Source organism: Cydia fagiglandana, chromosome 2 (assembly GCF_963556715.1).
Source record: "Cydia fagiglandana chromosome 2, ilCydFagi1.1, whole genome shotgun sequence".
Lineage (NCBI taxonomy): Eukaryota > Metazoa > Arthropoda > Insecta > Lepidoptera > Tortricidae > Cydia > Cydia fagiglandana.
Window position 1 is genome coordinate 15995046 of NC_085933.1, and position 25200 is coordinate 16020245.

The following is a 25200-nucleotide window of genomic DNA, read 5'->3' on the forward strand; positions in this document are numbered from 1 at the left end:
TACTTCATGTTCTATGTTTTATTGTCTGTTTATATGTTAGTACACTATAATATCGCTCACTTGTATTATTTACTGTCTGTAACTATCACTGCAACTGATTCGTGAATAATACCACTTTTCTATTGGTTATGCTATGCTTCACACATATTAATACTATTTTCTTCGGAAATCACTAGCTAGTTAATTCATCGATACTTTAAAATGTGTTGTAATAAAGGATCGTAAAACAGAACTATAGCTATGTTATCTCGTCGAGATAACACACCTTTATCCTACAAAAGATAAGAGGTACATATATTTGTAGTGTATATTTTGATCAGGTGGCCTAGAAACTTTAAGACATGTTTCTTAATAAATGTGAATGCGAATTAAGAAATTTTGAATTATTATGGGGAATAGAAATCTAAACATAGGTTATTTTGAAGATGGAGACTAGAATAAAACAGTCGATATATTTATTAAACATATAATATCTTCAAATGTACGTAGTATTTTTAATACAATAATCAGTTGTATGCGTTGATAACTTAATGTTTATGATTTATGAAACAGACTTTAACAATATATGTGCTATATGTATTCTTAAACAATACACCTTGATATTTCAATAGGTATAAAACATGTATTCTTACCAATTACAACAAGTGAGGTAAAGATTCCACATTGTTACAGTAAAAAGTTTTAAGAAATCGTTATAGTGCAGGTGTTTTTCGTATTTCAAGAAATTTTAGGTATTCTTACTTAGAATCATGACTACTATTAGGAGATGAGTTCGTTCTAGTTGCTAGAAAATAAAAACTGCCCCATTTTTTGGAAATCTACTCAAGCTTTTAGAAAATTAGGCATAGATTTGTGATCGGTAGGTTTCTTCTTGCGGAATGAGGACGAGCGAGAGAGTTGAAATCCCGAAAGCTGGTCGCTGAAGCTGCCGGGGGTGCCGGGCGTGCCGGGGGTGCGGGGCGAGGGGGGTGGCGACTGAGACTTCATGAATCTGGGAATAATGTCAAACGTATAGGTAAAGTTAGTTGATACAACAGTAATGTCAACCGCGTATGTACGATACGTAATTGATGAGGTTCATTCGACCTGATGGAAGTGATGTTGACTTGCCATACCACAAAATGAAATCACTTAAATCATTATTAGGCAACATTCCCTGAGACTTGTCATCATACCGACGAAGCGATGCGGTATTGGTAATGACAAACAATGGTATAAGTAGGGATGTAACGATACCGATACCGATACGATATATCGGCCGATATAATCGGCAGACCGATATATCGGCATCGCCGATTTAAATTCAGCCGATGTTACAGTTTGAAAAGCGCGCAAAACGATGCTAATAATTTGAATACACTTTGTTTCCCTAATAAATAACCCTCCTTTTGCGTTGACGTAGTCGGGTAAAAACTACCTAATAAAGTGAACTATAATTACTGATTCGGATTTACTTTTGCATTAATTGCTTGGTGGTTACCCCTAAATAAATGTTTTCTTTGATTTTGATTTGGCATTTTTCTTTATTAGACTTACAGTTTTTCACACTTCACAAATTCGGGTGTTTATTAATACATATGTATGTTTTATGCATAATAAGTATATAATTCCTTATTTGTTATATCTATTAGCTAACTACTATGCCATTGATATCGGTATCTGTATCGGTATCGCCGATTATTTACTTGAAAAATCGGTATCGGTATCGTATCGGCAAAATCATGTATCGTTACATCCCTAGGTAAAAGTCATATGATTGTAGAATTTGATGTTAGGTGCATTTGGACACCATTATGTTGCCCTCTTAGTATTGCAGTAGGCCTAGTCTTCTCTCTGACTGACTAAGTGGCTGTTGCTTTTCTAAAACTAGTGCATATATTTTTGGGCATATATCAATATACCTACAACCAGGTGATAACCTTACTTGTCAAGCTCACAAGCGCTGCAAAGCGGTGTCTCTACCGGCTCGATGGTGTCCAGCTTTGTGTGGTCTATAGCGTATTTCTGCTTGCGAACGTTGTATCTAAAAAAAAAGTAAGTGAATAGTTAAACATAATGTCGTAATTTAGTGCAAAAATAACAGGATAGCGATGACAGAATCACTTTTGCTCAATGAGTTCTCTTTAAAGCGTTGGTGCAAGTCTTTCAAGACCTTAAAAACTATATTAAATATTTTCCATCATACTAAAACAGGTATTTTATGGTAATATTGGTAATACTTACTTGACAACAGAAGGAAACCGGTGTCCCCAAATCACCTCTTTGGGCATGTAAGAAGTCTGGCTCTGTGTGAAAGTGCCCAAGGATGAGGATGCCCCTTTCAACCCAACCGTTATTTCAAAACTGAAAACAATTTCAGGTTATGGATTACTTTTTTACGACTTTGTTTTCTAAGCTATATTCTAAGATACAGAAGTGCTCAGTAAGTATGTAAACAGTTAAGAACCAACAGGAGTGGTCATTTCTCCATACAAACGTACTCGACTGTTCCCTCCGTGGAGATGATTTTTCAACACTGATTAATATTGTCAATATGTGTGTCGGACCGTTTTGCTTTTTTTGATATATATATATTTTTAAGGGTTTTTTAGAGCCCTTCAAAAATGGCCAAAATAGCCTCATTGACTATGCCGCACTGAGAGGCGTAGTATTCAAAACTGATATCAATTAGCCAAAAAAGCAAAACGGTCCGACACAGATAATTTCATAATCATTTAGATTTCCAAATTTGGTTACGATTGGTTAAGTTTTGGAGGAGGAAACAGTCGAGTACGAAACCTCAATTTTTGAGATTATTACGCAAGATTTTTCGCCTTGTCCTTACTACAAGCACTAGTGTCAGGAGCCGCTTCCGTTAGCGAGACGGGTATATTTACCTAAAATATTTAACTCAGCTCCTGTTTCGTCTTAAAGAGAGTGACATTTCAGTGAATTTCACAAGTAAGTCTGTTGTCGCAGTTGTTTTTTTTTTCTAGTTATATCTGTAATCAGTTAGACTATAAGCAGATTGGTTGAGTGCTTTATATCCTGACGAGCGAGTCCTTCAGCGAGGGCCTCTACTCATTTAACTTAAAAAAAAAGGGTTCTCTATGTATGAGGGAAGATATATGTCTTTTCTTTTTAGCCTTTTTTCATATCCCTCGTAGCAGTTGAAATGGACAACAGATAGACCTGTCATAGACACAACCAAGATACGATAAGATACGATAAAAAATTCCTCAAGGCAGATAATGTTAGGTTATTCATCCGTATACCTAATGTTTCTGATGTCATCAGGCGTGTATCGGTAGAGGGGGCTGTCCTCGTCGATCTCGTGAACTAGCGTCACGGGCCACAGCAGGAACTGACGGTGCTTCAGTGTCAAACTGCGCGCGTAGTACCGGATTATCTCCCCTTCTTTTGTTCTATAACATATAGAAATATAAAGATAAGGAGGCATCACACAGGTTATACATACGTACATTATATTTTGATAAGGACGTCATGCTTAATTTGAAAATCCTTAAGTCTTTTGTGATTTGCTCGAAATTTTTCATAAAAAAAAGTTTTTATAACGGAACCTGTATGTGTTGATAAAGTGGGCAGTGAACTCGGAGCTGATGATGTGGTCGTAGTTGAGATCCCAAGCGCGCATCATCAGGCAGAGGCGCCCGTCACGGATGCTGATCTGAAATGTCATCACCATTTATTTTTAAACGTTTAGTTTAGCAAAAGCAAAATTAAAGGACTTGACAAGATATGTGATTATTTTGCAAGATATAGTAGTTATTTCACTAACCTACAACTCATGATCTAACACCTACACACTACTTACAACGTCCTCAAGTCCTTTTTTGAACGCCTTATGAAATATTCACCACTAGGTTCCATTTAGCGTTTACGTCTTTCATACATATTTAAATTTAATAAATAAATAATGTGTACACATATAAATAACGTAAAACAAATTCCCAATTTCATTGAACAAAAAAAATATTTCATTCTCCATATTTTACTAACCACAGCTTTTTTGCTGAAGCCAACGCCATCTCTGGAGAGCTTCTCTGGCCGTGTGAGTTTGGCGTAGACGACGCAAGTTAGAACTCCAGACAGACCGGTACCCAGGATTAACTGGAAAATATAAATTAATCTGGTTGAAGCACTTATACCTACTTTACAAAACAAGCTGAGTAGCCGTACCTAACTCTTCCACAGATTCTTTTTTTTATTACCTATGGCCATTTTAATTAAAACTGAGACTTAGGAGCTTTTTTTTATTTTGAGAGAAACATGGAGTAACATACCTACTGTGTGGTCTGTGTGTGATAGAATTTTATTTCTATTATTTATTTAACATAAGAAAAATTTTCTAATTACCTACCTCGACATATTTGTATCGAATTTATAGTTATAATATTTTAGTAGGTATACTTAGTCACTATTATTATTAAGAAGCAGTCGGAGTTGAGTAATAGTTTGCTTACCTGAATAATAAACAGAAATATGGATTCTGGACATTCTTCATCTATGGCACGATCTCCGAAACCGATTGTTGTCTGAAAAATAGGAGGTAATTCACAGTGCAATAAATTAATAAAAACTTATGTCGACAAAATACTCCGCCGGTAATAAGGAAACGCCTAACAGGAATTAAGGCGAGATAAATCATCTTAATTCGTCGGCAAGTCTCAAAGACGGCAAATTGGCAATCAAGGATCATCGGGCGCGTTTCCTGATTTGTGGGACGTCAGACAGATCTTCTGTGTCACTAAAATGGTGCCTAAATGCCTGTTGCTTAGCCAAAACTTATTTATCCCTATCATACATACGTTTAAAATTATTCATAAACATCCATCAAGTCTTTTAGTCACATTTCGTTTCTACTCTTCCTCTTTATTACGAACAGTTATTATTTGTTCGAGGTAGAATAATTTACTAAACAAAATTTTATAGGTACCCATTTATAAAAATCGTAATACTTAGTGTACCTGAGCCTCAACAGAAGCCAAGAAGATTGTTATGAAGTCCTTTCCCCCCGTAATACATGGCCTGTTAGGAGGATCTGGTTCGAAGTCGTAATGTGCCAGCGCCGTGATGTACCAGAACAGGGCGAACACCGCCCACATGGTGAAGTGGACGACCACCGTGCCGATTACGATCCAACGCCAGCGGAGATTGATCTTGGCGGAAAATTGTTTAAGACCCTTAATTTGTGATTTGACTAACAACATGCTTCATACATAATATGTAAATAAACAAATATGATTATTAATTACAACAAACTTTCAGAAATATTCAACACAGTCAACTAATATCCAAATTCCGAAAATTACTTCTGTAATAAAGTCACTTAAATATGAAGCTATTAACGCTCAATTTAAATAAGGAAAATGACTTGATTATTACGAGAAGTGATTTACTAATTACTAGTTTTGATGAAAGTTTGAGTTTTACCAGAGTATGAAATGAATCATTCAATAGTCGAATCTTCTCAAACGGGACATTAGATATGAGGGCCACATTCTCGCCCCCACCTTTAGATACTAATCTCTTGGGGAAGTCACCGTAAGCTGAACGGTTGCGAAGTGGCGGTGGATTTTTGACGAAGCTGAAAATTTCAAGGATAATATATATAAACATATGTGATAAGTAATTATTATGTATTATTCTATGTTCCACACCATACCATATAGGTATTTAATAGTTTTGTTACGTATTTAATTAATAATAATACGGCAACTTAAAAGTAAAGAAAAGTCATGATGTGTTTTTACCTGTATTAATAAACTTACCTGTTTTGTACTATTTGATGTTTCTTAGCAACACTTGGTACTTTGGGTTTCTGAAATTCGTAAATCAATTTCTTATTCTTATTGACATTCAAGCTTGCATCACTCTGAGTAATTATTATCCTAGGTAAAGTTTGAGATAGCTTTCTGAGTCTCTCCGACTTAATTTCTGATCTTACTGAATCAACACTCTTTGATTTATCATTTTTTAATTCATTTACAACTATGAAATCGGGTTTTGCCGATTCTATAAACCCATTAAGTGTTTTATTATCTTGTATAGTTTCGTATATAACACCATCGTCATCCTCATTCGATACATGTTCTTCGGGATCCAAATTGAGTTCTTTCATGTCATTGGGACTGTGTTTAATGTTTGATTGTAAATAAGTCAAACATTCTTCATACAGTTGATTTATTTGGTTAAATTCAACACCTTTTATTAGTTGGTCTTTTTCCATCGTTTCAACTTTCAATAGGTAAAATTACACCTAATAAAAGTAATAAATAACACTTTTCCATACAGACATATTTTAATCAATTCACTTTTCACGCACAACCGGAGTTCACTTTTAACACATATTTTTACGTTGCAATTTTTTTCTAATACCATGAGTTTGATCAGCAAACTCAATGAAGAATGTAAAAAATTCCGTAAAGCAATATTCCCGGGAACCAGTTTTCTTCCGACTCTCTCCGGCAACGTGTTATCGAGGCGCAATCAGCTTTATCTCTGTTATCAGCACTAATTGAGAGAGCTAAGCTGACCTTGCAAGATGCTGGGCTATTCTACAATCTTTCGAATTCCTAGCAACCATTTGGAGAAATAGGAATTCCTCTGAAATTTTAGATGTGTTTATAAACTTTTTACCACATACTTACTAGCGACCTGGCCCGGCTTCGCACGGGTTACAAATATGCACTTAAACTATCCTCAAGAATAATTCTATTGATAGGTGAAAACCGCATGAAAATAGCGAACATAGAGACAGACACTATTAATCAAAAAAGAAAACTGTAGGTATGTTTCATATTATGTATTCAGGTACATAGATTTCCAGTAGATTTTTGGAAAATGCGATAATATTCACTGCGATACTATTATATCCAAGGTGATGAAAGTACCATACTTATTTATTCCATCGGTTGTTTCATAGAAATCTTATTCTAGTTTTATTATTCAGCGATTACCCAAAGTGACCTTACTAAACGTTTCAGAATAGTGCCTTGCGTCAGTAAGTGCCTCATTATGCGCCACTCCTCACTATGTTTTACTGTCTGCATTTTACAGTATAGGTACTACTTATGATCATTCAAAACTGTTTGTGTACAGACCTCCTAAATAATGGTGGTTCGATGGCAGCATAAGTCCAAAAATGAATAATAATTATATAGATAAAAAAAGAGTTTCGCTATAGATACCTACATAGAAATTTTCGGGCGGTAATTCTCCTATTATGGTTTTAAAAAACATTGTTATATTCTCGCGGAACTTGGATTATTTTCGCTGACAATAAGAATCTCTCAATAACTTTTAAACTACATAAACTGGCGCATTGAAGATTAACAAGTTAGTGGTAAAAAATACATTGATCCAAAAGAAATGAACAGTAGGTAGTTTTTAAATATTTCTGATTAGCTTTTTACGCACAGTGACGAAAAGACGCTTCACATCAATATATTCTGTCTAAATTATTAATCCCTGTGATGTACATTCCCATAATAAATGTCACCTTTAATTTTGAATCATGTTTGAATCCTAGTAATATTCTCGTTGGTGAGAGATAGGAGAGAGATAGGATCTCGTTGGTGTCATGTCAACTATTACTATGTTTACCTTAAGCCATTTTTATCAGCGCTATCTAATCTTTCTTAAGTTCGGATTTGCATCTTAGTCCGAGCAAATAAAGTGACTAAGGAAGACAATATGTATGTCCAAAATACTTCTTATTTAGGGTTCGAACTGGCTCGATTATGTCGTCGAATCAAATAATTAGGTTGCTAGGAAATAGTACATTATTGCAGAGGCCGGGAAAGGGCAATTCGTGGATGAGTTTCGATTTTGTCGGACGACGCGAAGCGGAGTCCGACAAAGAAGACGAATCCACGAATTGCTATTCCTGCCGAGGCATATATAGTGCTTTTCTCCAAACATGCGAGGAAATAAGCTAAAATAATTATTATTTAAGCATCAAGCATTACTCAAATTAAACCTTCACATCCAAAATGTCAAAAACAATTTCCCTCTTTAATTAATTTTTAAAAGTTAAAGGCACAAACTTATTCTGCCATTCAGTACCATTCAATATTCGTTCATTCAATATAATTGCGCAATATAGTTTGTCAAACCAACTTTTCAGTCAGTAAGAACCAGGAAAACTACACCCATCCTTTTCTTTTGGGTGCTAGTACTAGTGTAAGACAAAGATAGTATGATTCTCTTTGTCTATGTTTGAAATGAGAAAGTCCTTTGACAAACTATGTAAGCTTTATGAACACGGATGAGATTTAAAAAAAATATAAAAATAATCTTTGATTTTATTAAGCAGTATTCGCACGATCATACACGTGAAATGATAGCTGATCGGGTCGTGTAGAAGCGGCTCGCGGCAATAATAATTGGCTGTTTGCGTTTTTTATTATTAAAAAGTAAAAAACACTACAGTAATAAGTTATTACTGTAGTGTTTTTTTACTTCCCGTCCGCTAGAACAGGACAGCGATAGTTTGATGTTTTTTAGTTAGAGTTTGACATTAACGAAGAACTTCCCGTACTATTTTTGCTACAGTAAGGTGAACATTTCCGAGCATATTGGAGAAAAGGAAGTTTAAGGAGCCTTTGGGTTGGGTATTTTAATTGTCGAGTTTGTGGGTTTGAATCTCAGACCGCAATGTCTGTCAATAAATTTGTAGGAGCATATTATTATGTATCAGCGAATCATCATTGACATTAGTCGGAATTTTTATGTAAAGAATAACATCATAAAAAAGCGGGACTAATCCCAACAAGATTTTGTTTCCTCCTGTACGGATATGATGGTCGTTCTTGTCTACGTGACAGCGTGATAAAACGGTGCCCGTCACTTTCTATCCCGCGGTGTTAAAAAGTGACAGTTATTATATCACGTGGATAAAACCATTCACAACCCCGACTGGATTGGAAGGTCAGATGACTCGCTGTAGTAAAAAGTTGTGTTTGCACCAATTCTCTTCAGCTTGAAGAGAACCGAAGCATAAAAACGAGAAAACGGTAGGTAGTAAAGAGGTTGTCAAGCGGATCCCCGGGCTCCTTTAAAGGACTGAACAGATATATCTGAGAGGAGGTGGAATTAAAACAGAATATAATTTGCTTTTGCATTTATTTCAGCCTGATATTTTACATAATATGGCATTCATATATATCACATTTAAACATATACTTGTGACACCAAGTTATTATATACATTATTGCGAGTTCCTTCCCACTGAGGAAAACGTTGTTAATAGAATCCGTCTGCGGTAAGTTTGTGCAGACTTGGCACTGTCAGTGATAAAATGCACCTATAAGTGCGGCGTACAAGACGTAAGTACTTAATGTTTGGCGGGTAACCTAGCGTAGATGTACTCTACGTAGATTCTGACTTGAAACATACATATAAGGGATGCACTCGTACCTACCCTAGCAATAAGGCATGCGTATATGCACAGGATTTGAAATTTATGTTGGTCAAACGCGCAATAGGGTAACATTACTTTCATTGTTATGCATATGTTACCGTAAAAATGAGTTTTCCCTATGAAAAACAAAATAAAAGTTAAATTATAAGTATATAATTAAATTTGTTAATAAATATAGTTGTTTTATTGGCCTTCTCGTTGACAATGCGTTTTCACTATAAAAACTAGTTTACCAAAACGATATTTTATATGTTATCTAATAAATAATAAGTAAACATATATAATGCGAAATATATTGCTATGATCTAGCTATGAATATGAACACAAATATATACAGTACCTACGTAATGTTAGTCTCTACATTACGATGTGTTAGTTACCTATTATTAAATATCGTTCAACTATTAGGTACTATTTTATATAAATGAATTAGATTCTCAATAAACTCTTACAAATAAGAAACTAATATGTCGAATGTCCTTAAAGGATGATATTTAATCCATCACCAATTAGTAATTACAATGTCGCATACAAGAAATCGCCCTAGACCAAACCTAATACACAGACAAGAAACATACCTATATGTATTGGTGGTGTAACATTAACTCAAAAAAATTGTAACCAATACGAGAAGAGTCACGGTCAAAAGTTGGAATTACCGAAATAAGTGGTCATTGGGGCACTTTGTACCCATACAATATTTACCTAGTTGGGACAGATTTATGCCTAAATACTAATCATTAAAATTAGATTATCATGATTTATTTGCATTCTACGTAAGGCAAAGTTAAAAAAAAATTAACATTTACATGGATGGTGATTGCCGAATGGTAGAGTTGACGTTAGGGCGGTTTCAGACTAGTGCTTTACACGCGCCTATAAGCTCGTTTTTGGAAGCGCGTATAGACGTGTATATCTAAAGTGTCATTCTATGGAACTTGCTAACTATATAAACAAACCGCCATATTGTAATTGTCTCTGAATGATGAATTTACTAGTGACTTTTGTTTACATAGTTAGCATTAGCAAGTTCCATAGAATTACACTTTAAATGTAGCGACAAAATAGCGCGCGTGTAAGCGCGTATCGCCGATACGACCGTACACGCGCAGAAAAAAACCACTAATCTGAAGCCGCGCTTAGCCACCGTACCCGCGGCTGCTATCCTCAAGTGCTATAATTATGAGAGCTCTGGATTGCTCCGAGCAATGCTCCCGAATTTTCATATAGCGAATTTTCATATAATGTACCTAACATATGTAGTTTAATAATTCATGTGCAGCTTTGACTAACCTGCTTGAAGTAAACCATTTATTTGTGGTTTGTGTAAATAAACTGAATTAGCATAACGCCATCCATTTCAATATCATACCTAAGTAAAGTTCTTATGACAAATGTTTTGAATAATGTCTTACTTATCATAATTTGTATCCTTAGTGACTATTTGGCAGGAACTGCTAGCATTTACATTTATAAATATAGGTCTCGAATGGTCTATGGTCAAAAATAATATGGCATAAAGTCGCTTTTCCGTAGAAAAATATTAATCCAAGCTAACTATGTAGGCGTAATATGGGCGCTCTTACTCGTATTGCGTGACATGACAAGGTACAGTCGACGTCAGAGATATGTTTATACTTTTGCACCTTATTCCTTTGTAATAAGGCGAAAAATGGAAATAAATCTTTGACTACGACTGTACAGCGTGCATCGCTTGATGTCACAGAGCATTATAATCGCTATAACATATCATGTCGTGCGCGGTAATAAGCTCTATACTGTTGATGTTGGTGAATTAACCTATTATAAATATGCATAACCATCACTGCCTCTTCAAACTGAAGAGTTCATAATGGAATATTCCTCATTCTATTTTACAGAAATATTATTTATTTAACATAGTAAAGTATTCGAATAAATATTGTTAAAAGGCTCTCGAAAACGCAAAACATCAAAAAGATTAGAAATAAGTAATAAGATTGAACGTCCTTAGGATTCTGTCAGTTTGAACAGATTTAAATACGCCATAAACTATTTACATTATGGGGTTGAAATCGGTATTTATTTAGTTGAAGGAGGCAAATTCAATAAAAGCTTCTTTCAATGGCTCTTAATTGATTTTTACTAACGCTTTAGATTGAAATACACAATGCGCCCTTTATTGAGAACTGTAATTTGTGAGACTAGACTTTAAATTTTGTTTTTAACTTAAATTAGTATGAATATGGAATTTCTTATAAAATAAGTATTTAAGTTACTGTCTATTATTTCATATTTGTTGAAGTTTAGGTTTTTTTTTGTTTTGACAGGGCGCACAATTCTACATCATCCCCTGCCCCTTACAGAATTTTTGGGTAAGTGTAATGGTAATTTTATTATTTTCCCAGCGATTTACCTGTATATTGATTTTTTGTCATATTGCTCTGATGATTTTGTTTATGTACACACTGAGAGAAAAGTACAACAAAAATACACTTAGAATTACAAAAATAAACTTAATCCGGGGACAAGGAGAGTTAACTAATAGGAACAAATTGACTTTTGCAATTTCTATTAGTTCTTGCAATTTCTATTATCTGTTTGTTGAAATTATATTTGGGATTAACTACTGAGCTGTTTGTAGAAATAAATAAACTTTACAGAAATAGTGAAACGTCCATAATTATTACTAAAACTTCATTTTTTTCCCCCAGTACCGAACTGTTTTTTAATTCCTGGTGATGATTTTTCTCTCAGTGCACTGTACGTATGTAGTTATAGGTAAATTATTTTCTTAATTGTTGCTGTTTGATGTATTTTTTTAGTTTTTCAATTACCTTTTTATTTCATTTATCTATGATGTTGGTGTGACTTGGTTCAGTTCAGTACCTAGGTATACTTACTGTAGAACACGTACAATCTACCTGACAGAACTTTACTTTATATTCTCAAGTAAGTACTTTGCAAGAACATTCACGAATAATACTAGATATACATATATTATGAAAATCAACGTTGAAACTTGTAAATCATGATAATATCTTAATGTAAACTGTCATCTCGTAAATTTGCCTTTTGCAATGAAACAGAATGAACTGCTTCCTTGGCTACCAGTAGGTATGCGTAGTAACGCATATATTTACATTATGTTTCTAGATTTAGTATCAGGTAACAGGGTGACATTCTTATCTAAGATAGGAGGACAGACGTCAAGGACGTATGGTTATAATGGTTTTCGTAAAAAAAACATTTGTCAAATCAACCGATAGCACCTAATATTTCTACAAACAAAACCTCAATTAACATTCATATCCCTTCATCCCAGCATATTATCATTCTTATCCAATTTTATTAATTTCAAAATATATACAGTTACCTATAGATGGACAATACTTATAAACTTTCGGAAAATGTTGAGGTTTGGTTGTTTATTCAGGGCCTCAGGGGACATATTTGACTGTAGGTAGGTACGTCGTTTCCATAAACCTAAATTTAGTACTACTAATTAATTTAATAGTACTAGTCATTTGATAGCAACAACACTCATGTATTTAATAAAAATATGAGTTTTTAATTCAGATGTCTTGAAGTAGGTAATTAATAGTCTATATTTCATTGGCGCATAGTTAGATATATACCTGCTACCTGTCCTCCTAAATATGAACATGCCTCATACTACAAACACATTGTAGAGCCATTTGATAGACATGTTTTATAAATTCTTAAACATAAACATAATCATTTATACGTCTAATTTTATGTATAAATAACACGTTAAAATACCGATTTACAATTTCAGTACTTAATTTTATCGCCCTCTTCAATTAATTCCTTATACTTAACTAACAGCAACTATATATTATACATATATATATTATAAAGGGCACCTTTCGTAGGGTACACCTTGTTTGGTACATCAAGTGCCTAAAAAGTACATCATGTCTATTTAGTTCTCTGATCATGTATTTTATGTAATATTTAGGAGTCTGACAAAAGTTTGATACCTTACATACTTATTTATTGTGTTACCCAAGAACCGTATGTAACAAGATTGAAGTCTATCTTTCATTAACTTGTAGTTTTAGGTTTAATAATTCATGATTTATTATTATTATGCCTATCTGTGAATGTGCTGTTAATTTTTGCTCAAGCTTCGCAAAAAGCATGATCATACACTCATCAATGGGATACCTACCGGATAAGTTAGGGCATATGGACAGTTAAGTTACATACCAGTAATACAAGGATTCAATAAAATAGTACATTTCGATGCTAGTGCGGAAGGTATGTCATTACTTCACGAGTACCGAGATATCTTGCCACGAGCCGCAGGCGAGTGGCAAGACTCGGGACGAGTGAAGAATGACATTTCCGCACGTGTATCGAACGACGTTTTTTAATACAGTTGCGAAAAAATAAGAAAAACATTGTTAATCGTACACTAAACAAAAGTGGTAACAGTGACAGCTCGGTTAGACGTCGTCTTTAAGTATATTATATCATTTATATCTATGGGCGTTTGGCAGCTATTCCGTTCCATTCAGTCAACTTATTAAGAACGGAATTTTCAATATTGAATATTAAAAAATAAACGTGTTATATTGATGAAGAGGTAAGTAATTAAATATGAAATATGTAATATTTTTCGTATTCTTACATTAACGGTAGATTTTTATGCTGATTACGACGTTTAAAGGAAACTAATATTAACACTCATCAATAAGTAGTCGTGAATTGGAACAAGTATAAATTTAAAAAAATTGGAAAAGTAAAAAGCACTAGTTCGAGATAACCAACTTTCCGCACGCTAAACAGCTACGTAAAGTAGCACTTTTTGAGCAACTGTATTAAAAAGTATATTACATATTATGACATGTAGCACCTACGTGATTTGGAGGCGGTTAATAAGCACAGGGAAGCTGAAAATAATGGTGGCATTGAATGCGTTATGTAAAATAAAAATTAATAATTTTGTTACATAAGGGATACCTACCGTTCGTTTTTTTCAGCATTAGAAAGAACCTCGCAGAAGTAAGCTTATGGTTCTAAATCTTTTTGCGGAAAAATTTTGAAGTAGAAGTAAATTTTGGTAGGACCGTGCTATATTCGTTGATTCCATTATTAGGAAAAATTAATGAGCCTGATAAAAACTGCGTGTTTACTTCTGTGGAGTTCATTCTATTTCAATTAATAGCTAGAAAAAATACTAAAGTAATCTAAAAGCAAACTATATAGACATACCTAGTATTTATTTTTTGCTAAAATATTATTATAGTATTAATATTTCGCAATAGTTGTTAGAGTTCACGCACCTACGGATTTTGCCGCAGTTATAAAGAATACGGTGCTATTTGTTATGGGTTATTAAGAAACTGAAAACTCACAATAATGTGGTAGTCTTCCAATTATATTATACTATATAACACCAACATTAGATAAATTCTATATTTGCAACAGTATCAGATACTAACAAATAAACATGCCATGGATAGCTAGAACTACAAAATAGTTAATAATGATTAATTTTTAGGTACTTAGAGTACGGGGAAGAATATTTCAGATTATTTAATATAATAATATAAATTAAATAATAAATACATTTTATATATAATCGTCTACGACTAGAAATAAGGTATCCTTTTTATAGTTTGATCATTACATTTTCTCCAGTTACATAACCCTAATAGTTATGTTAAATATAGCTAATTAACTTTAAATCTATAAACGCAAAATGGATGGTCTTTAGCAAAAATGAGTCATCCCACATCCATTTTGCAATAAAATGTCAACTTTATGCGTCAATTTTTTGAGTTGACATTTTATTGAAAAATTAATGTGGGTTGACACATTATTTATCAGCATCCAAATGTGGTACGTAGGTGTATATTTACATAATATACGATGTTAAATATTTAACGCATGAATGATACCTAAGAACCTAATAAGTTCTTTTTAAATTGTTTACCTAGTAATATACGTAGACATAAAAGTGTGTATAGTTTTCATGTTGGAATACTCAAATATAGGAAAATGTAATTCTGGAATGTATGTATGTTCACAACCTTCTCAGTATAAACTCTGTGCACAACCTCTCAACTGAAATTCTGAAACCTGTGTCCGTGTGTAAATAAATGTCCAAACAATCAGGTAACCTGGCTGAATGTCATCGAATAGTCAGGGTCCGATGCTTTAAAAAATCCGTTCAATATTAAAACTATTTCGGTTCGGACGTCGTTCCGGTAGGAAAGCTTTCCTACAAACCCTGTCAGATCAGAGTAAAACCAAAAATACGAGTAGTTATATCGAAAATTTAATCAAAACATATTGAGCGTTATTCGACTTAATAAAACGTGAGTATAAAATAATTTTAATATTAAACGGAATCTCCGGTTAAAGGGTCGCATCGTAAAAAATAGAAATGTTTATTACGCCTACAAAATAAAAATAAAACATACATTTACCTATTATTTTTAAACTTTTTAAACCAACTAGTTTACCTGATATTCGAGTAAAAATTGGGAAATTAAAATAAAAAACAAATGTAAAAAAACATTTCAAAATTTATTTGTAAGAAAAAGAAAATACTTATCTAAAAATCTTGTAACAGAATGCCAAAAAAAAAATCACAACAACAGTAGGTCACTTAAATTCTATTTTCCTAAAGTTTTACTGTTATAAAGTATAACGATTAATATATTATTTATATTTTAATATCGCTATTAATATATATTATGTCACGTATAAATGTAACCAATGAAAAGCATAGGTACACATTTGTTAAAATTATATTTGTATTTTTTGGTTACATTTGTACGGGTAATTAATGTAAAATCACAAATCAACACTTTATAATCTCTTGGATTATCTATCTACCACTTTGAGGGGATTCATACACTGAAGATGTCCCTTGGTTGGATGCCGGCATTTCTGAAAAATATGAACAATCGATAATTCTATCGTTTACAATACGTAGTAACGGAGATTTGTGAAATAATTATTTAACTAAACATACTTAATTCAGACGGAGTAAGTACTAAGTAAAAAGACGGAGTAATTGCCAATGATGGTGTCGATATTACATTTTAGACAGATAATTAGATATTATTAGACAGATAAAACCGATGTAAAAAGTAAGGATATCACTGAATTTTTTAATATTTTCAACGCACGTGATTTATAGTCACGAACATCAAGGAAAATAAATAACATGCTTAAAGGTTACGTTCTGCGCCTGTTACTGGAACGTTGCAGCAACGGAAAATAGGAGTTATTATCGTCAATCAATACCCTTGACAAAATGAGGGACGGAGTTGAACGTTCCAATCGAGACAGCAATGCAGCAATAACGGAAACGCAACTTATCAAGGAAATCGTCAGTGACGCCCGTTTTCCATTGCTGCAGTCGCAATTCGAATCTTAGGATTAAAAACACGTAAGTGAAACCGCAAAAATAGCTTAAGGTTAATAACACTTCTCATACAGAGTGTGTACTCACTCAGTACTGTCTACTGTCTCTTCCGAAAATCGTTTTTTCCTAATTGCGATTTTTGCCTATCAGAAAAAAAAAACCAGAAATAAGCTACTGGAAAATAAAAATAATTTGAATATATGCGAATTAGCGGAGTCAGTTATGAAGTTGACCCAAAAAATTTTTATTAAGCTATGTGCTTCATCACATATGATCTTAGAGTAATTCTAAGCATTTCAAGCATGGGAGGCAATAAGGGGAGGGGGGGTACAAAGATGGCCGCCACCCGTCATCATTCAAAAAAATCTGTTCTGGTTCTGGTGGCTACTAGGGCAAGTTTGGAATCTTTTTGGTATAAACCGGAGACGTAGAATTCATTGCTGATATTTGTTTTTTTCAGCTTCATAGTAATTTTACAAGAAAAACGTAAAAAGATGAAAATTTAGGATGGAGGTTTTTGCTTTGAGAGCTAATAACTTTTGTATAGTGGCCAAAAATATCATATAAAAAATATTATAATAAAGCGTAATTCATGCAGATTCTAAACATATACACGTTGAGTAATATCCTACTGCAAAAAGATGGTGAAAAAATTATTAAATGACCGCAGCGCGGGTAGTTGGACTTTCGTTTATCTTGCGGACCGTCGTTTATCTTACAAAATGATCGAGTACGAGTATCTACGTAGGTATGCTTACTTTGCTAGAATTTATGATGACGAATAAAATACTTTCATCCAGACATAATTCATCATACAGACATAATTTTATGCACTTTAATTTTAATGCACTTGCAACGATTTGAGTGGGGCCTAGTGTTATTTGACCGGTGTTTTCTGTAAGGTGGAGGTAAGTACGTACTTCCCCAGTTGGGCTCTGCTCGGATAGATCTGGAATGACATCCGCTGTACTGTGCCCTACCACACAAAGCGAGATGACATTCACAGTGCCCATACCTCTCTTTTGAACGTAGTTTAAGGATATCATCATCATCATCTCAGCCATAAGACGTCCACTGCTGAACATAGGCCTCCCCTTAGTTTAAGGATATACCCGGGTCCAAAATTGGGTCCGAGAAATAACTATTATAAATGAAATTATTCTAATAAAATAGCGCTCTTATTTTTGCTGATAATATTAAAACACTATTTATGAGAGAAATTGTACTACTTAGGAAGAGGCAAAATATTTATTTTCACGATAATTTTCATGCTATAACTCACTTTAAGTAATTTTATAGGTACTTACTTGTTGTTTTTAATAAATAACTTCAACCTGCACATAACATTCATTTGGATTTGATTTGGTTTGATTTTGTTTGATATTTTACATTTAATATTTGCTTCAGGTTGGTGTGGTGAAAAATTCTGTGTTTCACTCGGCGGCAAATTTTGTTTAACCCTCGTTCTTTGAAACCCTTACAACGCTCAAGATTCCATTTTTCGAACCACTCACTACGCTCGTGGTTCAGTTTTGAAATCTTTCGCTTGATCGGGTATCAATATTAGCACGAGCGGTTAAACAACAACTTTGCCCCCTTGTAAAACAAATAACTATTATGCTGAGAGCTTACATTTAGAAATCATAACAGCTATGTATATTTGTCATACTAATATAGGTTATGCAAGTATGACTTGGTGACAAACCAACGAAGCCCCGCCTCGCGGGGCTTCTATTTTCTGCTCTGAGGGATAAAAGGTAACTAACGAACCCAACCTGAAATTGCGGTTGTACATGATCTTATTTGTTAAGCGAGCCGCCCTCCTCTTTATACATGGGGATACCTGTGTATATTTTTTTAACCTATACCAGAATTATGTCTGTGTACTGGAAACTGCGGACATTAAATATACAGAAAGCATTTTATTCGTCATCATAAAATCTAGCAAAGTAAGCATAGTTACCTACGTAGATACTCGTACTCGACCATTTTGTAAGATAAACGCCGCCTAGCGAGAGTCCAACTACCCGCGCTGCGGTTATTTAATAATTTTTTCACCATCTTTTTGCAGTAGGATATTACTAAACATGTATATGTTTAGAAGCTGCATGAATTGCGCTTTATTATAATATTTTTTGTATGAGACTTTTGGCCACTATACAAAAGTTATTACTATTAGCTCTCAAAGCAAAAACCTCCATCCCAAATTTTTTTCTTTTTACGTTTTTCTTGCAAAATTACTATGAAACTGAAAAAATCAAATATCAGCAATGAATTCCACGTCTTCGGTTTATACGAAAATGATACCAAACTTGCCCTAGTAGCCACCAAGACCTGAACAGATTTTTTTGAATGATGACGGGTGGCGGCCATCTTTGTACTCCGCCCTCCTCGACTAGACGCACGCTTCTTATCGCCTCCGAGGCTAGAAATGCTTAGAATTACTCAGAGATCATATGTGATGAAGCTCATAGCTTAATAAAAAAATTTTGGGTCATATATGGCAGCGATCCGTAACTGACTCCAGTAAATGGTTAGAAATGCTTTCGAAAAAGGAAGCTATTGAGAAAAAATAAAATGGTAAAAATTGCGAATGGCAAAAATCGTAATCTGGAAGAAAAGATTTTCGGAAGAGATATACACACACTTCTCATATAAAACAAACCGCGAACGTGGGAGCAGATTCGAACTTACGAATTGATGTAAATTTTATCTAATTTTGAATTAAGTATTCTCTCGTTCGCATTTACTCTCTCTTCTCTATACATCCATGAAAAGTAAAAAAGCGTACCTACCAGTTTTTATGCAAGCATTAGTAACTATTAGTGGTTATTCGGCTACACGTCTGTGGTGTACCTGGAATTAATTACACACACAAATAAAGCAAAAAATAAACTAGAGATATCTGTCCTGTCACATAGGGCTTGATCTCTCGCTAACATCAACAAAGCGGTATTTAGAACTCAGATAACAAACTAAAAAAACCTTTATACCTAGATATTCTTATATGTTACTTAAACGAAGTTACATATTTCTATGTGTAGAATAATAAAAAAACTCCACACCACATCACAAAAGTGCCAGTTAAATTATTCAAATGCTAGGTTTAGTAAAATTAAAAACCCAAATGCCTATTTGTTGGAGTACTGAAATCGGAGATAATCCTCCTAATATCCTAATAAGTCATATTAGGATATTAGGAGGAACTCAATTTGTTTCTCCATTTTGGAGTTCACGGGCCTATAAATCCCGGTCTTTTGATAGGTTTGCGAGTGAGGCGCTTTGGAGAGCTTTAACGTCATGTAGAACGCCTGCTGGAACCCGTTCACAGGCGCAATAACCATCCGTTCAGACACTCATGAACCGATCTCGGCAGGCATTTGGACTATTTAATTGTAGAAAAAGTGGACAGTATACCGGTCGTTCCTTTATTTTATCTTGGGAATATCTTTAAAATGTAAGGATGCTTGAAGATGCTTTGCACACAAATGATGCGTGGCACAAAAAGGCAAAACTTGAAAAAGTTATGTAGGCGATAAATGAAGAGTTATTTTATTTTCGCTTTTTTATTGCTATTGGAAAGGTACCTACAGTAACGTGCCAACCACGTCTTGTAAGTGGTAGGTAGTTAGAAAGTGGCAAGCAAGCGTGCATTCTAGGGTTGAGGCCATTAAATAGGTTACCTGTCGCGCGGCATGGCGTCCTCGTCGGAGTCCAGATCGTACATGTCGGTACGCGCGTAACTGCGGTTAGTGTACCCACCCATGTCCACTGAAACGTTCAAACATAATTATTATAGCTAAATCATCCAATTGATTCTTTCCATTAATATTTAAGGATCGTGGGGGCCAACACAGTGAATCCCGATATACTTTTGAGTATACAGTAAATATACGCTAGAGTTGCAAACGTACAGATGTGGCTGTAGTATCAGAGGTCGCAGCCAAGCGTGGCGCACACGCTGCCATGCCCCGCGTGCACGTCCTGTTCGAAATCTGACATGAGAGACGCAACGGACAGGGCTGTAAGCAACGCTGGTTTCTTGTGTTTAAGGGAACCTTGAATACGAAAGTAGAAGTATGCAAAAACATGTAAGCCTAACCTCTCGCGGAATCGTAGTCTTTCTCGGCGTACAGCGGCGGCAGCATCTGGTGGGGCGTGGGGTAGAGACCCGAGCTGCGTTTCTCGTAAAGGCTGTCTGTGTCGCTGTGTGCGGGCATCCTGCAAACAAGCAAATAATGATGTTCAAGTAGACTTGAAAAAATCTTTTTTCTAAACATAATTTAAACTCAAACATGGGTGGATATACCTAATAATACACAAAAAAAAAACAGAATTAACGAAGAGGAATATCTGGGTAACGAAAAAGACGATGACGCGTTGTATATACATATATTAACACTACACAATACTATACTATGAGTTTACAAACACTGTTGATTGCTAGGTATCAATGACGAACGAAAGTATCAAATTCCAAATAAAATACACGATTAAAGAGCAATGTGTGATAATTTTGATAATTGACATCACTTCCTAGGATTAATGATAATTTAGGGAGAATTTTTTTGTGCTACAATATTACTGTGAATTTTGGTTGAATACTATGATAATGATTCTTTGGGTTCGATAGTTCACAGAGAAGAAAATTATAAATGTATTTAACCACTATAGTTACCAAGGATATCGATCGATCGTTCAGAGCTTTGTCCCACCACGCGTAACACGGTTCATATGGCTCTTCTAATGGCTTTTACGCAAAATGGGCCATAGAACAATCACATAATGTAGAAGTTTGTAATAGCGAGTCAAGGCCCCTGTACACAATGGGCCAGCGTGGGCCAGTCTGGGGGACGCAATTATGCGTTAGAGGGAGCAAGTGATATTGCAATCTCATTCTACCGCATGGCTGCGTCCCTTGGACTGGCCGGCGCTGGCCCATTGTGTACAGGGTCCATAAGATGTTAATATACCTCGTGTAGTCCTCTAAGCAGCTGTACCGCCAGAGCGCGAACGCCAGCATGGCAGCCGAGATGACCACGCCCAGCGCGACCACCACCCACACCGTTAGCACACCACCGTCGTTAGGCACTGAGAACTCCTGGAATACAACAATATTGCATTTATTACCGGTCTAAGGATGGGAGACACAATCAAAAATTAATGAAATGATCAACGGCCAATAGGGTGGCAGCCAGTTTAAGTAAATTTTATGAATAACACCGACGAAGTTGACTTCAGACGGTTTGGTAAGATTAATTTTCAATTTCAATTGAATTCAATACATGTATTATATATTTTTTATATTGATCAAAATATGAATTTGTAAGTATTTAAGAGATAGAGCCGTACTAGTGTGACATATTTAACTTATTTCCTAAAGCGGAAAAAAGTATATTCTGTTGGCGAGATTGGGGCTTACGTGTTTTTTTACCAGTTCATTACCTATCGCTATTCTTGGCAGTTAACAGCACCGGTAACTGGAAATTTATGGTTTCCACAAAATAAAATTTTGGCGAGAAATCGTCGTGATCGACTTCCTTAATGTGTTGAATAAAAATGTGTTCAGTGAAATATCAGTATTAGAATTTATCCAATATCTTTCTCAAGCTAATATTTCTCCTATTGAAACCTCCTCCTTTCATGCGCGAGAGGGCTTGCGTGCTTAAATTAGTATAACTAAATTACCTTTTGCCATGTGGTGTTGAACTACATTTCATAAAACGGAGATACTTTATTATGTAACCCTCTATAAGGATATTGACTCACCTCAATACCCATCTGCCTGAACCTGGCTGCGAAGGGATCCACGCCCGCGTACGTCTCCCACATGGCCTGCAGGTCGGTGCTGTTGAGCCGGGCCCCATCCTCCTCGTCTCCGTACACGAGCGGCACGGCGAACCGCACCTGCGAGCACTGCTCGTAGCCAGGCCATGCCACGTTGCAGATCGAAGCTGAGATTAACTGGGTGATCTCTGAACTGGAAATAGATAAAGTTGGGAATTAATTTTACATGGGTTTTACGCAAATCATTAATTTTAATTACCATAATTAGTCGGAACTGATACGGGACAGTGGTATTCTAGAGCAGGGGTCTCCAAACTTTTTTACCTGAGGGTCTGTATATACGGGACGTATGGCAACCCTAGCAATGAGTGATGTTATGAGTGAGTAAAACATTCTTAAAATTTCCGTCCGGTAACTTTAGGACAACATTCTCATGAAAGTTGCCAAAAATATTTTGCGGGTACTAGAAGATAAAATATTTAATTTGTTTTTCAAGTAGTGTCAAACAGAAATCACAGATCGATGATATACCTCGTGATTGCCAATTTTGTTAATAATAACTAGGTTAATGTTAATTAAGTATGTAGGTAACATACAATGGATAAATATTGATTCGCGATATTGTATTCATTCTTAACAAAGAAGACTAAATACATATTCGTCATTATATATTTATAATCTCTCCTTCTTTTTCCTCGCGTTATCCCGGCATTTTGCCACAGCTCATGGGAGCCTGGGGTCCGCTTGACAACTAATCCTCAGAATTGGCATAGGCACTAGTTTTCACGGAAGCGACTGCCATCTGACGTATTCTGATCTTCTATATTTATAATATTATAAAAATATTTAATGTTATAATATTGATAACGATAGGAAAGCCATGAGCTTTGCGAGGTCTACAGCTCACGTAGCCACTATTTTTATCTTGAATTCCATCAACAACTCAGCGCATAGCGTTCTACATCTACAAGCGTAGGTACAATATACTTAAATAGTGACCTATCGAGTATGTTTATTGCGAGCGAAAATAGCATTTAACGCGCCTCTAACTTTTTACGTCACGACATTGTGTAGATATTTTAATCAAAACACTATTATGGATATACTAATATAACTATATTATTATAATATAGGTACCTATATGTAATAAAAACGAATTATTGATTGCAGCTAATCGGCAATGGGCCCAGTTAATTAAGAATTCCACTTTTAGATTACCTATAAAATATATAGAGTCACCACATTCATACATTTTAAGTAATACATTTTAGGATAGGTACCCATATATATAACTCTCATGCGAATTTTTACTGAAATAAATATGATCAGACGCGACACAACAGTAGAAGGTATTATGGATAACTAAATGTTTATATTTTACTCAATAACACTAAGAACTTTGACACAGGTCAACTCAAACTATTCACTTCATTTGTATGTGCTTTAAAAATCACGGACGATAATTTCAATTCCCTTGAAATGTGTACGTTATTCCAACCGAATAAAATTAACTTCCAAATAAACAAGTGACTGACGGAGTTACGACCTCGCAGAATTATGCCAACATACTGCATCTGGCCGCATGCCAACAGTTTGTTGTTCAGGTCGCAGATAAGGAGCTCTTCAGGTTATCTTTCAGGGTATTCCTGCATGTATTATTCATGTCATGTTGTATTTAAATACTGTGCTGTTTGCGGTACATGGATGTTTATCGCATCTGGTGTATATTTAGCGCGCTGTCAAGGCTGTAGTAGGCGTAGCAGCTAGACATGCAACGGATTTCCGCTTTCCATTCAACCTTTTATGCTTTTCCTACTGAAACGGAGCAGCTACGAATATTATCTATTTTTATAACTAACTTTTCAATACTCTTAATTATTAAATAGCTATGTGGGAGTTTTTTTTTATTCATTTGTCTATTAGCTTTTATTAACTAGGTATTCGCATTAGTAACTTGCACGTATTATATACGTATTTAGCATGTAATTTTAAAATGATTTGTAGGTAATATGTATGTTTACTCACTGTAAAAATGTGATTCCTTCGTGCTGTAATGTAAGGTATACATAATCAATTACCTTCTTATAACGAGTTGACGTAATTTGTGTATTTTATTTCAAGGCCTCATGTCCTATGAAAGTCAAGACCGAGTTTTATATCCTCTGTTCATTGTTATCATTTAGCAGCAACAGCATGTACGGTGGCGGTCAAAAGTACATGGATAGATGTCGGCCGTAATGCCTTAGTATTACGGTTGAAGCATGTCCATGCAGCTTTGAACGCCAGTGTATGTGTGTTCAATAGGATATTCGGTAAAAAATATATATTATGTGGGGGCAGTGTAAACGTAAAGGTGCTAATTTATATTGTGGTTTGATATCGTCAACGTTTTGTTAAATATAAAAGCCATGCTGATATATTGTAATGTGTGTTCAATGGGATATTCGGTAAAAAATATATATTATGTGGGGGCCGTGTAAATGTAAGGTGCCAATTTATATCGTGGTTTGATATCTTCAACGTTTTGCTAAATATAAATCCCATGCTGATGTATGTAGTTTTCATGCTAAACAATTACATTGGTACAATAAAATTTACTTTA

At 34.9% G+C, this 25200-nt stretch overlaps 2 protein-coding genes across 3 annotated transcripts in view; both read right to left on the bottom strand.

Annotated features, from left to right (window-relative positions):
- Positions 1-480: 480 nt before the first annotated feature.
- On the bottom strand, positions 481-6500 carry LOC134676895 (ATP-sensitive inward rectifier potassium channel 11-like). Its single transcript, XM_063535282.1, has 10 exons — positions 5772-6500; positions 5434-5587; positions 4968-5159; positions 4464-4535; positions 4000-4110; positions 3561-3667; positions 3255-3404; positions 2224-2343; positions 1925-2023; positions 481-991 (listed from the first exon to the last, which is right to left on the bottom strand). Exons 1-10 carry the CDS (start codon positions 6227-6229, stop codon positions 823-825), a joined length of 1632 nt encoding a protein of 543 aa, XP_063391352.1. The 5' UTR covers positions 6230-6500; the 3' UTR covers positions 481-822.
- Positions 6501-15945: 9445 nt separating this feature from the next.
- The window catches only part of LOC134676955 (uncharacterized), a 29251-nt gene continuing 19996 nt past the window's right edge, over positions 15946-25200 (bottom strand). The window contains exons 5-10 of one of the 2 annotated variants that reach the window (XM_063535343.1): positions 22581-22791; positions 21785-21912; positions 20914-21032; positions 20495-20582; positions 19607-19667; positions 15946-16330 (exon numbers count right to left, since the gene is read on the bottom strand). In XM_063535343.1, the coding sequence (XP_063391413.1) occupies positions 19649-19667; positions 20495-20582; positions 20914-21032; positions 21785-21912; positions 22581-22791 (565 nt within the window). In that variant the 3' untranslated portion in view covers positions 15946-16330; positions 19607-19648. The remainder of the gene's footprint in view (positions 16331-19606; positions 19668-20494; positions 20583-20913; positions 21033-21784; positions 21913-22580; positions 22792-25200) is intronic. The other variant, XM_063535335.1, reaches the window with a different exon arrangement.

Bases quoted from the DNA above. Each gene is read 5' to 3' on its own strand.
- LOC134676895 (XM_063535282.1), bottom strand. From the start codon at position 6,229: ATGGAAAAAGACCAACTAATAAAAGGTGTTGAATTTAACCAAATAAAT. The intron at 5,160-5,433 runs GTAAAACTCAAA...TTTTCCGCCAAG, and splicing joins ATGATTCATTTCATACTCTG to ATCAATCTCCGCTGGCGTTG. The intron at 2,344-3,254 runs GTATACGGATGA...AATTGTTTTCAG, and splicing joins GATGACATCAGAAACATTAG to TTTTGAAATAACGGTTGGGT.